This window comes from Cervus elaphus, chromosome 4 (genome assembly GCF_910594005.1).
Source record: "Cervus elaphus chromosome 4, mCerEla1.1, whole genome shotgun sequence".
Lineage (NCBI taxonomy): Eukaryota > Metazoa > Chordata > Mammalia > Artiodactyla > Cervidae > Cervus > Cervus elaphus.
The window spans coordinates 4,138,819-4,154,437 of record NC_057818.1 but is presented as its reverse complement, the minus strand read 5'-3'; the positions used below and the strand labels follow the sequence as shown (position 1 = coordinate 4,154,437).

At 51.5% G+C, this 15,619-nt stretch overlaps 1 protein-coding gene across 1 annotated transcript in view; it reads left to right on the top strand.

The window, feature by feature from the left end:
• Positions 1 to 11,218, top strand: part of FA2H (fatty acid 2-hydroxylase) — a 55,486-nt gene extending 44,268 nt beyond the window's left edge. The window contains exons 5-7 of the mRNA XM_043898054.1: positions 6,726 to 6,898; positions 8,182 to 8,434; positions 9,804 to 11,218. Of these exons, the coding sequence (XP_043753989.1) occupies positions 6,726 to 6,898; positions 8,182 to 8,434; positions 9,804 to 9,883 (506 nt within the window). The 3' untranslated portion in view covers positions 9,884 to 11,218. The remainder of the gene's footprint in view (positions 1 to 6,725; positions 6,899 to 8,181; positions 8,435 to 9,803) is intronic.
• The last annotated feature ends 4,401 nt before the right edge of the window (positions 11,219 to 15,619 follow it).

Below are 15,619 nucleotides of genomic sequence, written 5' to 3'. Positions count from 1 at the left end.
GACTCGGAGTCACCCCAGTAACCTCTGTTGAGCAGTCATCACATGCCTGGGACTTTCCAGGGACCATGTCATTTAACACTCCCAACAGCCCACAAGCAAGGGACTTGTCATTACACCTTTTTAGAGATAAGAGGGTTAAGCAAGCAGGTCAGGGTAGCGTGGCTACGATGTAGCTGCCCGGTGCCACCAGGCAGGCAGGGGACAGAGAGAAGAGCCTGTGAGGCTGAGTCTCAGGGCAGCACTGTGTGGGCATGGCCTCTGCTGCCAGCCTGCCTCCCCAGTTCATCACCCACCTCGGGCCTCCAGGTCCGGACCACCTGCCCAGGTAACCTGCCCATCCTGGCACAGTCCGCCTTGGGAGAGTGATCGCCCATGGTGAGTGGCTCAGACAGAAGCCAGGTGGGGGGGACAGGTGGAAGAGGGTGCTGAGGATGGCTCAGAAGGGCTTTCCTCTCCTGATCACACATTGCGTTCCTGACCATTAGGCTCTGAACCCCTGTGTGCGCCAAATGCAAGCTCCCTCTCTCCACACTCCGGGGCTCTCTCCTGCCCACCTCCTCCAGGAGGACAAGTTGAGGGCTGAATGGTTTAGATGAGGGAGGCCATGGCCACAGCGCAGGGAGCCCGTTTTCCCACCTGGCCCAGAATGGGGTGAGGCTGAGCCAGTTGCAGAAAGTCCCCCAGAGCTAAGGCTGCTTCCAGACACGAAGGGTTAATGTGTGCACCCCTCAAGCCAAGGTTACCCACTTCTGCCCACGCTGAATAGCTCAGGCACAGCACAGGCCTTGTTGCTCAGACGGCCTGCTCAGTGAATCGCCCACTGTTTCTGCCCAGCGCTCCCCGAACAATCGCCAACAGTGGCGGGGCCGACAGGGCTGGGGCTGGAGGGAGAAGGGGACGCTGGAGCTTTGGCCCAGGTCCCTCTGCAGGAGTCCTCCGGAGATGCCACTTGGTACCAGCTCCGGCCTGATGGGCCGACAGGGGTGGTGCTGGGGTGAGGGGGCGGGCGGAGCCTTGACCTATAGGAGGCGACTCTGGTGCGAGGCCGAGTGGGTGATTTGATGGTGCTGCAGAGAGCTAAAATGTGCTGTCTAATAAAGATCCAGTGTAGGGGTTAGTGGGCCTGTGACCAGGACGCCAGCGATGGTGGCGAGAGAGCCGTACACGCCTCCCTCACCCCTGGCTCGCCAGGCAAGGCCCAGGCCCAGGCAGGGAAAACGGCCAGGAAGTGAGGCGTGCGGAGGCTCAGCAGGGTCCCGGTGCAGCTCCGGGATGAGAGATGCGCTGCAGGAAATGCAGGAACTCAGGGTGCCAAGGAGCAGTGGAAGCTGCGCGGAGGCAGCAGTTCAAGGCTGAAAGTCGCAGGTGCACGTGTGTGAAAATGCTTTGGGAAGCAGAGAGGGTCTTCACCTCCCCGCTGGCCCCCAGACAGTTCCTGGAGGTGCGTTAGAGTGGGTGCCAAGCGGCATCCTAGGCAGGGATTGTGGTGGGAGCCCCAGCAAAGGTTGAGATGGCAGTCTGTGGCCAGGGAATGCTTTTGTATGTCCAGTCCTTTCCCTGCTGAGAAGTGAGTTATGCCGCAAGGAAGGGCTCTTGCACTTTAGGAGGGAAACTCCTTCTCCCCCAACTAGGGACCCTCCAGAGCCCTGCAAGGAGAATTGAGAAAATGCAGCCCAGGGAGGACTGTGGCTGGACATATTTTGACAGATGATATTTAAAGCTCATAGCAGCGACCTGTAACATGTGAAAAGTGTTATTTACTATCACGTGTCCATATACAGCATATTATTCTTACATATAAGGGAAGCGAGAGTGAAGGCGCTCAGTCTGGCTGACTCTCTGCGGCCCCCCTGGACGGTAGCCCGCCAGGGTCCTCCGAGATACACACTATCACACAGCCATGTTTTATATTCCCTCAGTTCTAGCAACAGCCCTTCACAGCTGGTAGGATATTTTACTGTTGAGAAAACACGTGGATAGTACAGGGTGGAGACCAGAACCCTCCACTTCAGCAGGGCATCCCGAGGACCCTAGCGGTGGCCAGCCATCCCTCAGAGGGGGGCCTGGTCAGCCAGAGCCGCCCAGCCAAGGCAAGTGTCAGGCCCGGGTGTGGACACCACGGGCCCTGCTGATGAGAGACATCAGAGCAGCTTAATACCCAACTTGAGAGAGATGGGTCCTTAGGGGGTTGAATCTTGGCCACGTTACGTGTCAGTTTCCAGGTGAGGCATGAAGAATCCTTCCTTAGTTTAGAGACTCACTTGGAATCCTTTGTCATAATGGCCCGGAATCTGGTGCAGAGAGCTAGAAAGTCACCTCTCCTCCCCACCACCTTCCTGGGCTCTCCTTCTGCAGTGACTCCCTGTGGCCATTCACCCTGGGCACAGCCCTTCAGAAGTGCTTCCTTAAACAGAACCAGAGGCTGCCTTTGGAACAGCACAGGTCAAATCTTATCCATGTCCAGCCCTCCAGAGAGGCGTGGGTCGGCCCGTGAGTCTCCCACGAGTGTCTGAGCACCTGCTGTGTTAAGGGCACAGGAGATAGCAGACAGAACACCCACTCTGCCCATGACATGCTCATAACCTGGTGGGGGCACACGAGTGAGACAGAGCCACAGTTCAGCATGATGAAAGGATGATGTGAAAGGCCTGGCTCAGACCCTGCCCAGGTCAGGGCAAAGGGCATCTGCAGCGGTTTCTTACCGGGGGAAGGGAGGGAGGGGATTCCAGTGAAGGAAAGATGTGTGGGGAGGGGAGGGGAGCGTGGGGCCCCCAGGGGTCCCACATGGTTCAGCGGGCCCCAGACGGGGTGGCGGGGAGATGAGGCAGGGATGTGCCTGGCAGGGCTGGGTCTCAGGGGACCCTGAGTGCCAGGCTGGGGGGCTGGACTTCACTTGAGGAGAACGAGGCCCCAGAAGAGGGTTTTAGCAGCACGCAGGGGCAGAGAGTTGGAGCAGGAAGCTGCTGTGGGTGCTGATTAGGTCATGGGGGAGTGAGAGTGGTGAACTCACCCAGGAGACTTTTAACTGAGATGAGATACACACAGAATTAACCATTTTGCAGTGAACGATTCAGTCCGCCACTCTGTCTAGTTCCAAAATGTTTTCCTCACCCCAGAAGGAACCCCATCCCTCTGAGCAGCTGCTCCCCATTCCCCCTTCTCCAGCCCTGACAACCACCGACCTGCTTCTGTGTACACTTGCCTTTTCAGGACGCGCCATATAAATGGACTGCTACATAGGTGGTCTTTTGTGTCTGGCTTTTTTTTTTTTTTTAATAACTTTATCTATCAAAAGATATTAAGGAGGGGGAGCTGACAGAGCTTGGTGACCTGGGTTGGACACGGGAGAGAGGAATAAGTCAAGACTTTGGTAATGTATGGAAGTCATTAACCTCCCCCTGAGGTGCGGTTGGGTGGGAAGGAAGAAGAGGATGATTAGCTTCATTTGGAAGCTGCTGATGTTGGAGGTGGGGCTGTGCACAGCTGCATGGAGATGCCCAGTAGCAAGTGCCTATCCAGGGCTGGGCTGGAGACACAGATCTGGGGGTTGTCAACAGGTGGGTGTGGCTGACGTCCTAGATCAAACGGAGGGCATTTGAGAGGGGAGGGTCAAGGTTTTGACCCTGGAGACAGAGGCAGTTTCCACAGTGGAGCCTGACAGAGGGCCTCTAGAGAAGTGGCGAGGGCATTCCCTGCAGGCCCAGTGGTTGGGACTCTGCAGGCTCACTCCCGAAGGCCCAGGTTCAATCCCTAGTTGAGGAACTAAAAATCCCACAAGCCCCATGGCAGGCAAAAAAAGAAAGAAAGAAAAGGAAGAGGGGAAAAAGGTGAGAGGAGGAGAAGAGCCAAGTATTCCAATGGCAAGGAGTGGAGCTCTGTGTTCAGGTCGTTTTGGTCCCAGGTGCTCTGAGAGTCTGAAAAGCTGTGGATCTGCCCCAGAAAGATGCACACAGGTGCACTGTTTGGGATACCATGGCAACAGGTTCACTCTGAAATCCAACCAAGGACTCTCTGGGCGTTCCTAAACCTCAGGTTGGGAACTTATGTGGTTACAGATTCAAAAATAGAGTGGTCACCGGTGTCATATGCCACAGCCAATTTTAGAGATGAATTGAAAAAATTACTTTGATCTGCCAAGAAATACATCACGAATGGCTTTCACAGTTCTTTGAAGAAGACGGACTTTAGGGGCTTCAGCGAATGGAAAGAGGTGAAGTAGACTTAAGTCTAACTGACCTTTTCAGGGGTTTGGCTGTGAAGGGACTGCGTCTATGATGAGAAAGCCTTAAATATGAGCACAAGAACAGAAGTTGAAGATGGGGTGAAGGGGGTGGAGGGGGGCAGACTGAGGGTGAGCTGGCCAGTGATGTAAGTTGTCTGTACTTCCACACCCTCAGTGTCAAGGGCAGTGCCAGCGCTTCCTTCGTCAAGTTGGAGTGAGACGAACGTGAAGTGTAAAGCACTTGAGTGGCGCCGGGCGTGTAGGGGCTGGTGAATGCACATATCCTGCTGCTGCTGCTTTTGTTATTGCCTTCACCACCATCCAGTGCCCAGGCACCTGAGTGCACGCTTCTTCTCTGAGGAGCACGAAGTTACAGGGTTGAAGCACAATCAAGGGTGGTTGAAGGTGGACGGTTATGAAGCAGCCATTCTCCCCCTTCCACTCTTCTACCCCAAGGAGTCTTTTTCCTGTGAAGTAGGAAGCTGGATGGAAGGGAAAGGGGGTGTCTGAGGGCAGTGAGGAGGGACCTTTCATGCAGACATGAAAGGATCTCCAGGCAGTGTTTGAGGCCTAGCTGAGGTTGAAGGCACCAGACTCATGGCTACACATGGCTCCTCCTCCATCTTCAGCCGCTTGGATGTGGGGTGGAGAGACAGGCTTTTCTGCTCATCCAAGCTTGGGAGGTCATGGGGGCAGCTGAGGTCAAAAGAGAATGGTTAGCTTTAGAAAACAGTTTGGTGGTGCCCCCAAAGTTAAACATAGTTGCAATAAGGTCCCAGAAATTCTACTCCCAGGCCTATACCCAAGACAACTAAAAACACACCTATTCATTGCAGCATTATTCAGAATAGCCAGAAAAAAACAGGAACAACCCAGCTGTCTATCAGCTGGTGAGTGGATAAACAATTATGGTGCATCCATATTAACTGGGAATGAAGTTCTAACATGCTACAAAATGGATGAACCTTAAAAATATTGTAAACAAAAGAAGCCAGTCACAAAAGACCACATGTTGTATGATTCCATTGGTATGACATGTCCAGAATCAGAAAATACAATAGACAGAAAGTAAATTAGAGGTTTCCTGGCTCTGGGAAATGACAAAGGTTGGAATGACTACTAATGGGTAAAGGGTTTCTTTCTGGGGTGATGAAAAGGCTCTAAAATTATGGTGATGGTTGTACAACTGTAGATATACCAAATATCACTGAACTGAACACTTTAAATGGGTGAATTGTAAGATATGTGAGTTATATTTCAGTAAAGCTGCCACTTTTTTAAAGAGAGAGAAAGTGTAACCAAAGCAGTGGCTAGTGGAGAAAAGAAGTAAACCTTAGAGGGTGAGGGTAGACCTGAAGAAGACAGAGAGAGCTGAAGTCCCTGTGAAGTTAGAGAATCAGTGAAGTGGAGAAAAGGAACGAGGGCTGGGAGGACTGCAGGCCAGAGCTGGGCGCGGGGGCCTCGCACTTGATGACAATGACGTCACTCCAGTCTTCTGGTCTCCAGGCTAATGGTCTTCTGTTTTTTCACATCTCCCTCCCTCATATGCTGTGGTTTCAGATGTTCTCAATGAACCTCTCTCTCCTCGGGTTTTCCTGAGCCTCTTGGCCCCCGGTCCCTCGTTGTTAACATCTTCCAACAACAGCCCCCAGATCTGCTGGCTTCATCAGGATCACCCCTCCCTCTCCTCCAGGCCACTGAGGCAAGGTCACTCTTTCCTGGTGTCGGTCCCTTTGGGCTGCTATAACAAAATAGCACAGACTAGGTGGCTTGTAAACAACAGAAATTGATTGCTTATGATTCTAGAGGCTGGAAGTCTGAGATCAGGGTGCCAGCATAGTCAGGCGAGAGCCCTCTTCTAGGTCAAAGACTCCTTGTGTACTCATATGTCAAAAAGGGGAGGATTCTCTCAAGCCTCTTTTATGAGGGAGTTAGTCTTACTCACCTGATGAGCTAAGCACCTCTCATCACCTTGGAGGTCAGGTTTCAGCATATGAATTTGAGAGAACACACTCAGACCGTAGCACCAGCAGAGGTCCACCACTGGCCATAGCTGTTCCTCTTATGGTCCCTTTAAGGAAGATCTCAGGTCAAATCTTACCATGATACCAAAATCAGACAAAAATACCACAAGAAAGAAAACTCCAGACCAGTATCACTCATGGATCCAGATGCAACAGTCGTCAACAGAATACCAGAAGACTGAATCCTAGAACATATTAAAGCATTATGCACCATGACGGAATGGGATTTATTCCTGGAATGCAAGGGTGGTTCAATGCCTGCAATCAATGTGATCCACCACATTAGTCGTCCTCCGAGAGGACTCCTCCTAAATAAGCCCACACACGTCCTCACCGTCTCCTTCCTGCCTTGACTCTCGGGCCCCGGTGGTGGGGTTGGGCCCCGCAGCTGCGGAGCCGAGGGCAGCAGCCCCCAGGGTGACGGGGCTGGGCCTCTGGAGCCTCCAGCCCCTGACCTCCGTCTGTGGCGCCCAATGCAGAGTACTCAGTGGCCATGCCCGAGTCTGCGTTCCCGGGCCTCTTCCTGCTGGGGCTGTTCGTCTGGAGCCTCCTGGAGTACCTCATCCATCGCTTCCTGTTCCACATGAAGCCGCCCAGCGACAGCGCTTACCTCATCATGCTGCACTTCGCCATGCACGGCCAGCACCACAAGGTGAGCCATGCTGCTGACGCCCGCCCTCAGGAGCGCCCGTCTCGCCGCGGGGTGGGCTGAGGGCGAGGAGAAGTCAAGCGCGTGTGATTGGGTCCAAGCCTGAACCAGCTGTGGACAGAGCGGGCATGCGTGTCCAGCGCTCATCCTCACAACAGCTCATTCATTTGCTCGTTCAGCAAACGCTCACTGAGCGCCCACTATGGGCCATGTGCTGTTCTGGGCACCATCCATCAAAACAGGCAAGAATCACTGACCTTGTGGAGCTTCCCTCTGAAGCGGGTGCTGCCATTCTCCCCGTTCCACAGGGTGGCAGACTGAGGCTTGGGGAAATAAAGGAACTAAGGCACTCACCCAAGGTCACCCTAGGATGCCGTCCCCTGTGGACGCCACAGTCTATGCTGTCGGTCATCCACCCACCCTGGGGCTCCTTCGGGGCAACACACGAGGGTCCCGGCAGTCGGCACTGGAGGCCAGGTCCGCCCAGAGGATGGCCCTGCCCCGCGCTGTTCTCGTCCTGCCGCAGGGTTCCCACCCTCCCCTTTGCCCTCCTTCCACTTTCACCAGGAGCCGGATCCAGCCCAGAGCCACGCGGGTCCTGTTGCTCCGGGCAGAGGGGCGGGGGCCCACGTGCGTGTAGTACCCTGTCTCAGTCGCCTAGTTCTTCTCTCTCCTCTCTCAGTCCAGAGAGGGTCTCGGAATGCTCGCGCAGTCTCTAAACTTTACCTCTGCCAGGCCCTTGGCTTGTGAAGCCTCAGGACCAAAGGCTAGGCTCTTTCGTGGTCTGGTTCAATGTGACAGCACCTCCTTGGGGCAAAGAAGGCCACCTGGGGGGCACCTTCCTGTTAACAGCTCCAGGATCACCCTGTGTGCCTTCGTCACCCTCAGGCCTCGGGCTAGGTGCCCTGCATGGTACTCGGGGTGGGGGCGGGGGCTCCTGTCCACACCTAGCAAGTTCCAGAGCCAAAGTGGCCTCTTGAGTGCAGAGCATCTGAAGCAAGATACTCTGACCTGTGAACATCTTGCCCACGCCACCCCCACCCCCATGTTCCTGGAGCTTTCCAGCTCCCGTCCTGGCTCACTGGGGCCGGACAGGCTCTCCAGGCCTTCAGCCTTGGTGGCCTGCCCTCCCCAAGGCGCCGACAGGGCCTGCGCCCCGCCCTGGCCCATCTGGGCGACTCCAGCCCCTCTCCCGAAGGAGCGTCTCCGGCCAGTGTGCCGTGTGTGACCGCAGGCAGGCCCCGGGGCCCCGGGCCGTGTCCTGACGCGTGAGCCTCTGTCCGCAGGCGCCCTTCGACACCTCCCGCCTGGTCTTCCCGCCCGTGCCGGCCTCCCTGATGATAGCCTTCTTCTACCTGCTGTTACGGCTCATCCTGTCCGCGGCAGTGGCGGGCACCGTGTTTGCGGGGAGCCTCCTGGGCTACGTCATCTACGACCTGACCCACTACTACCTGCACTTCGGCTCCCCTCACAAGGGCTCCTACCTGTACCAGCTGAAGGCCCACCACGTCAAGCACCACTTTGCACACCATCAGTCGGGTGAGGACCCACCGCGCCGCCCCCTCCCTCAGCTGCTCGTTTCCCATTTGACAGCCCCCACTGAGCTTCCAGCCGGGGCCAGCCTTGGTTCCGGGGGTTCACAGTCAGAAAGGCAAGCCAGGGACGCCCATCCTAGGCCCTGGAGCAGGGGGCTATACAGAGACAGAAAAACCAGGAAACCAATAGATAGCAAAGATCATTCCAGAGCAGTGGTAAGTGCCAGCAAGAAAAGAAAGCAAGGCGATGGTCAGGAAACCGTGTCAGTGGCAGGGGGTCCCACACTCGCTAATAAAATGCAGGCTGAGTTATAGATGGGATTTTACATTTTCTAGGAGCCACATTAACAAGTAAAACTAAACCAATGAAGTTAATATAAATAATGTACTTTGTCAGGCCAAATATAACCAAAATATTATCATTTCAGCATGTGATCAAACACTATTGGGAATGCCCTGGGGGTCCAGTGGTCAGGACTCAGCAGTCTCACTGCTGTGGGCCAAGGTTCAGTCCCTGGCTGGCGAACTGGGATCCCACAAGCCGTGCAGCGTGGCTAAAAAGATTTTTAATGAGAGATTTTACATTCTTTCCTTCTGTTAAGTCTTTGATATCTGGTGTGTATCTTGCACTTACAAGCTCATCTCCATTCAAGGGCTAAATCTCCATTGGAAATACTTCATTCATGTTTAGAATTTATAAAATCAACAGTCAAAAAAGTAGATTCACATACATGAATTGCTCCAAATGTGCCTATAGGTTTTCCAATAACTAAACCAAGTTTAGGTTTTTACACTGGAATGTAAGTTAATTATTAATAAAATTAAATAAAATTAGTAATTCAGTTCCACTGTAGCCCGGGGCCACATTTCCAATGCTCAGGAGTCACATGGGTTAGTGGCTACCCTGCTGGACGGCAGAATGCTAGCTGAAGTGGTCTAGGAAGGAGTCACTACACAGACACCATTAGAGCTGAGGCCTAAATTAGGAGAAGCCAGCGTCTGACGTCTCGAGAAAGAGCGTCCCAGGAGCAACAGGTCCGAAGCCTTGAAGCAGGAATGAACTTGGCATCTTCAGAGAGAAGGAGGCCGACTGGACTGCGGGGGGGAGAGAGGAAGAGGCAGGCAGCGCCAGGCTCTCCCAGGAAGGCAGGCCAGATAAGAGCCTTGGGGTTATTCCCACAGCATCCCTGGGAGCCTAGGCGCACTGGTACCCTGCTCCTGACCTCTGCCAGGATGGCCCCAGGAGTTGGGAAGGTCGTCGGGGGTGATGTTGAAACTTGCCCACGTGCTCGCCCTGCCTGGGCTCCCTCTGAGCAAACAGATCCCACTCCTTCAAGAGCGCCTCACCTTCTCCTGTTTGTCTCCTGCCCTAGGGTTCGGCATCAGCAGTAAACTCTGGGATCACTTTTTCCACACCCTCACTCCGGAAGAGCCCCACCCGAAGACGCAGTGACTTCGCCCCGCCCCGCCCTCAGCCCTGCCTTGGCCGCTACCCCAGTCCACCCTGCCCAGATCCTGCAAGGAAGGTTTGCTTGGCCAGACAGCACAGGCTTTGTCCAGCTCTCGGGCTTGGTGGAGGGTCCTGGGGAGACCCTGACCAAGGATGACCCTGAGCCTGCCCTCCTGACCCGGCGCAGGAAGGCCCCGTCTGCTGGGTGGCCTAAGAGCCCTCGGGGACCAGCTCTTCCCTGGAGCACCCCAGCCTCTCTGCCAGCATCTGCTCAGAGCCCCACCCCCAGGACTGCTCCAGGAGCCGGCTGGCGGGGCCGTTCCTGAGGGGAGTGACGGCAACTGACCCCTGGGCCCAGGCCTGTGTCTTAGCACCTTGGGCTCCCTAGGAGCTGCCCCCGCCGCCCTGGAGCTGCTGCATGCACAGCGAAGAGGGGGTCTGCGGGGCCCACCTTCCCTTCCTGGAGAGGGTGTAGCAGTTCTGGACTGGAGAACACGGAGATGGATGAAGCGCTTTCAGAAGAAGAGAAAGCGTGAAGCCTCTCGCGGCCCACAGCCAATCCTGGGGCGATGCCTCTGTCCCTGCCAATGACCAACGCCAGCTGTACCACCAGGTGCCTTGGGCAGAGACACCTCCAGCGTCCACACACTGGCCCTCACCTGTCTCTGCAGGTGGTCTCAAGGCTGGAGGGAGCCGGCAGCCCTCTCTCTAGGAACCGGCTCTCCCATCTCTCCTGGCCTCCAGAATCACAAAGCTTTTCCCCAAAGGAGGTTAAACACCTCTCCGTGCGTGGAAACCCTCTCCCATCCCCAGGCGTTCTCAGCCTCCCCTTGGCATAGGTGGGCCCCTGCCCGCATCACTCAGGACCCTTCCAGCCGGTGCCTCCTCGAGCCGAGAAGGAGCCTTGACACGGTGCCTTATCTCCCAGAAACCCCGCCTCAGCCCGGCAGGTGTGTTCCCACCCTTTCCTCCTGGTAACCAAAACCCTCGATGCCCATAAGAGGGTCTTATTTATAAACTATATAAATACCCTTAGTTGGGCCCTGGACCAAGTAGCTGCTCAGATTGCCCTTTCTAATCCTACATGTCAAGCTTATGTAAAAAAAAAAAAAAAATTTTTTTTTGGTCTTAGTTTTGTTCCTTCTTACCCACAAACCATTACTACTTGAAACTCAATGTGTGTAAAGGTTAAAGGGAAGCAGTTGGACCGATCCTGTGATTTGTATTGTTTACCGCGGAGTTATTTAAAGATTTTGGAATAAATATACAAACTACCATTGTGAAATAAAGGTGTAAATAAATTGTATATTTTGAAAAATAAAAACATTGGAAAAGAAACCACCAAAGATGAGATGCTACTTATTGATGGCAACCCACAGACTTGGTCAAGGCCAAGGAGGCGCAGAAGGGTGGGAGGGGGGTGGCCAAGTCCCGCAGGACGGAGTATTGACTTGATCACTGACCAATTTGTGTAGATTTCCTGGGGTATAGTGATGATAAAAAGCAGAACAACCCTTATCTTACTGGGTTTCGTTACTGTTTTCCAAGTCCTCATCACTCAGGGTCTAATTCGGTAGTCTGGCAGAGGTGGGCTCTGGATTTGCCTGCCCAAGCATGCAGAGGCAAAAATGAAAGCAGAGACAAGCTGATGCTGGCAAGACTCTGGCCCATGGAGGGACACCCGCTCCCAGCCTGAAGGTTAGGGCCACCTGACTGAGCCATTCATCCCTCAAGCTGCTGGACCCGGCCAGTCCAAGCAGCAGAAATCCAACCTCCATTCCCTAGAACGTGCTGGGAATCCAACCACTGGGCACCATTCCCCAGGGAAAGGAGAAAACCAACTAGTTGTAAATACGGGAGTTCACTGGAGGCAGGTCTAAGATGAGCATGTTTGAGCAAAAAGTTAATTGGAGAAAAAAAACAAAAGCCTTCTTTAAAGAGATTGAAACAGAACTAGGAAGAAATACCAAAATAAATGTGAGTTTGTAGCATGGTAATAAGATTTGGGGAGGGGGAAAGCCAATCTGTTAATGAAAAGGGCCACTCAGTGAATATTAGACAGAGTCTCCCAGAGCTTCCTGCTGTGCCTGCTACCAACTTTCCAGGGGGGCAGGAACTTCCACAAGGCCTTGGGAAGAAAGAGAATGAGCCCCACCCTACAGAGGAGACTAATATAGCAAGTGCCCTTAACCTCAAGTCAGTTGGCACTCATAGTGTGGTCCACTACTCAGTGATCATCTGCTAGAGTTAAAAATTTTATCTTCAAGTGCAAGAGACCTAAGGAGGGGTCAAAAATTTGATGCTAAAGCCAGCAGGGGACATTATCAAGATGCCAACACGTCTAGCGTGATGGAAAAGCCTGAAACTTGGAGCATGTGATTTTTTTTCTCTGCCTTTGAACTTTGTATTATTTCTAATTGTGCCCAGCACAAAGCCCATCTCATAACAGGCCCCAGTAAGTGTTAGTCTCATCTCTGTCGCTTCCCTGGTGGCTTAGGCAGTAAAGAATCCGCCTGCAAGGCAGAAGACCCCGGTTTGATCCCTGGGTTGGGAAGATCTCCTGGAGAAAGGAATGGCTATCCACTCCAGTATTCTTGCCTGGAGAATTCCAGGGGCAGAGGAGCCTGGTAGGCTGTAGTCCATGGGTTTGCAAAGTCAGACAGGACTGAGCGATTCACTTATTTTGTCTCTGTCAGATCTCAGGCAGGGTACATTGATCGGGCTTTGGTTTTCCACCTGTCCCCTGGCCTCTGCTGCCCCCTGACGACAGCTTGAGGCTCTGCGCCCTTGTGACTGGGAATCGGTGATTGTAAATTTTCATCTCTTTTCCACCTTACCTGTTCTTGTAACATTATTTTATCTCATCTACTACTTTTGAGGTAAAGCTGGAACTATATATATGGACTTTCCAGTTCTAACTTTATATAAAGATATGATGGCTGCAAAAAAATTGATAGAGATTTCTTTACAGAGAAGTAATAACAGCATAATGAATAACTTACCAATTAAGGATGCTATGGGATGAATGTGAAATTTGGAAAATGCCAAGACTCTCATCTGCTCTCCATCTGAGACACCTTATCATCTTATATCCAGGGGAAAGGAGTGATGAGAAAAAGAAGAAAAAATATCGTTTTGATGAAAACATAAAGGTGGGAGCCTGTCTTCATTAAGGTTCCCTAAAAAGCAAATCTTAAAACAAGAATATAGATGCAAGTGGTTTATTTAGGGGGCAATTGAAAAAATAAGGAGTTACAGACGTGGAAGGATTAGAACGTGGGGGAGAATTACAAGTGGTGAAGGCTGGCATCCTTGCCTTATTCCTGATCTTGGAGGAAAAGCATTCAGTTTTGCTGCATTGAGTATTATGTTAGCTGAGAGTATACTACACGGCCTTAGTTGTACTGAGATAATTTCCTCCTATTCCTAATTTGTTACAGTTTTTATCATTAAAGAGTGTTGAATTTTGTGAAATGCTTTTTCTGCACCTGTTGAGACGATCATGTGTTTTTATCCTTTATTCTGTTAATGTGGTGTGTGACATTAACTGATTTTCATGTTACCATTCTTGCATCCCAGAAATAAACCCCACTTGCTCATGGTGTATGATCCTTTTAATGTGTTGTTGGATTTGTTAGCATTTTGTTGTACATTGTTGTATCTATATTCGTCAGGGATACTGGCCTGTAATTGTCTTAAGTCTTTGTCTGGTTTTGGTATCACGGTAATGCTAAGTTTATAAAGTGCATTTCAGAGTGTTCTTTCTTCTTCAGTATTTTGCTAGAGTTTAAGTAGGATTGACGTTAATTCATTTTTAAATGTTTGGTCAAATTCACGAGTGAAGCCATTTGGCCCTGGGCTTTTCTTTGTTGGGAGGTTTTTAATTACTGATTCAGTCTCCATTTATTAATTATGGTGGTGGTGGTTTAGTTGCTAAGTTGTGCCCGACTCTTGCGACCCCATGGACTGTAGCCCACCAGACTCCTCTGTCCTTGGGATTCTCCAGGCAAGAATACTGGAGTGGGTTGCCGTTTCCTTCTACAGGAAATCTTCCTGACACAGGGATCCAACCCGGGTCTCCAGTATTATAGGCAGATTCTTTACTAACTGAGCAAGCAGGTTCAGAATTTCTATTCTTCATTATTTAGTCCTAGGAGGCTGTATGTTTTAGGAATTTACCTGTTTCTTCTAGTTTACACAGTCTGTTGGCATATAATTGAGGAGGCTGTGTGTTTTAGGAATTTACCTGTTTCTTCTAGCTTAAACAGTCTGTTGGCATAATTGATCGTCCATCAGAGTCTCTCTGTGTCTTTTTTTTTCGTCTGTGCTGTGGAATTTTAGTTTGCCAGCCAGGGATGGAACCCAGGCCCATGGCAGTGAAAACTAGACCACCAGGGAACTCCTCATTACAGTCTCTTTTGATTCTTTTTTATTTCTGTGACATCAGTTGTAATGTCTTTTACTGATGATTCTTTTTATTTAAATTTTCTCTTTTTTCCCCTTAGTGTAGCTAAGGGTTTGTAGAGTTTATCTTTAAAAAATAAACTCCATCTCACATTTTTTCTATTATTTTTCTATTTCATTTATTTCTACTCTTTGTTATTTCCTTTCTTCTGCTAGCCTTGGGCTTAGTTTGTTCTTATTTTTCTGGTTCCTTGAAGTGTAAAGTTTGGTTGTTTGAGATCGTTCTCCTTTTCTTAATTAATTTACGGCTGCCCTGGATCTTCCTGCTGCGTGTGGGCTTTCTCTAGTTGTGGTGAGAAAGTGAAAGTGAAAGGGACAGTTGCTTAGTTGTGTTGGACTCTCTGTGACCCCGTGGACTAGACAGTCCTTGGGATTCTCCAGGCCAGAACACTGGAGTGGGTAGCCTAGCCCTTCTCCAACAGATCTTCCTGACCCAGGGACTGAACCAGGGTCTCCCGCACTGCAGGCGGATTCTCTACCAGCTGAGCCCCCAGGGACGCCCAGCGCGGTGAACGAGGCTGTTCACTGTGGTGTCTCGGCTTTCCTCGGCGGTGGCTTCTCTGCTCGCAGAGCTTGGGCTCCAGGGCTCAGTAGCTGTGTGCAGGCTTGGTTGCCTCGTGGCATGTGAGATCCTTCCAGACCAGGGACTGAAGTTGTCTCCTGCATGGCAGGCAGGTTCTCACCACTGGACCACCAGGGAAGGCCCTTTCTCCTATTTTATGTAGACATGTATTGCTATGAACTTATATATGTATATTGCTATGCTCTTAGTACTGCTTTCGTCGCATCCTCTAAGTTTTGTGTTTCCAGGTACTTTCTGAATTTCTTTGGATTTCTTTTTTTGACAGGATGGTTGTTCAAGAGTTGTTTAATTTCCACATATTTATGAGCTTTCCAGTTTTCCTTCTGCTATTGATTTCTAGTTTCATTCCACTCTGGTCAGAAAAGATGACCATCTTTTGGTATGATTTCAGTCTTCTTCAATTTGTTAAGACTTCTTGTGACCTAACTTCTGATCTATCCAGAGCAGAGCTTGCTTTCGCTCCAGAGCTGCTTCCTCCAGACTTCTCCATGGAGTCTGGCTGAAGCTAGTCTCCACCAAGACCAGCTATCCTCGCGGAGCTAGTTTTCCCCCACTGCCCCTCCTACCCTCGATCCTGAGAGGCTTTCTTCAGTAAATCACATGGACCTGATTCTTTTCCGCAGACTTCCAGGGAACCTGACAATGCAGAAAACTGACAATGCAGTAGGTGAAGAACAATAGCAAGAGAATGT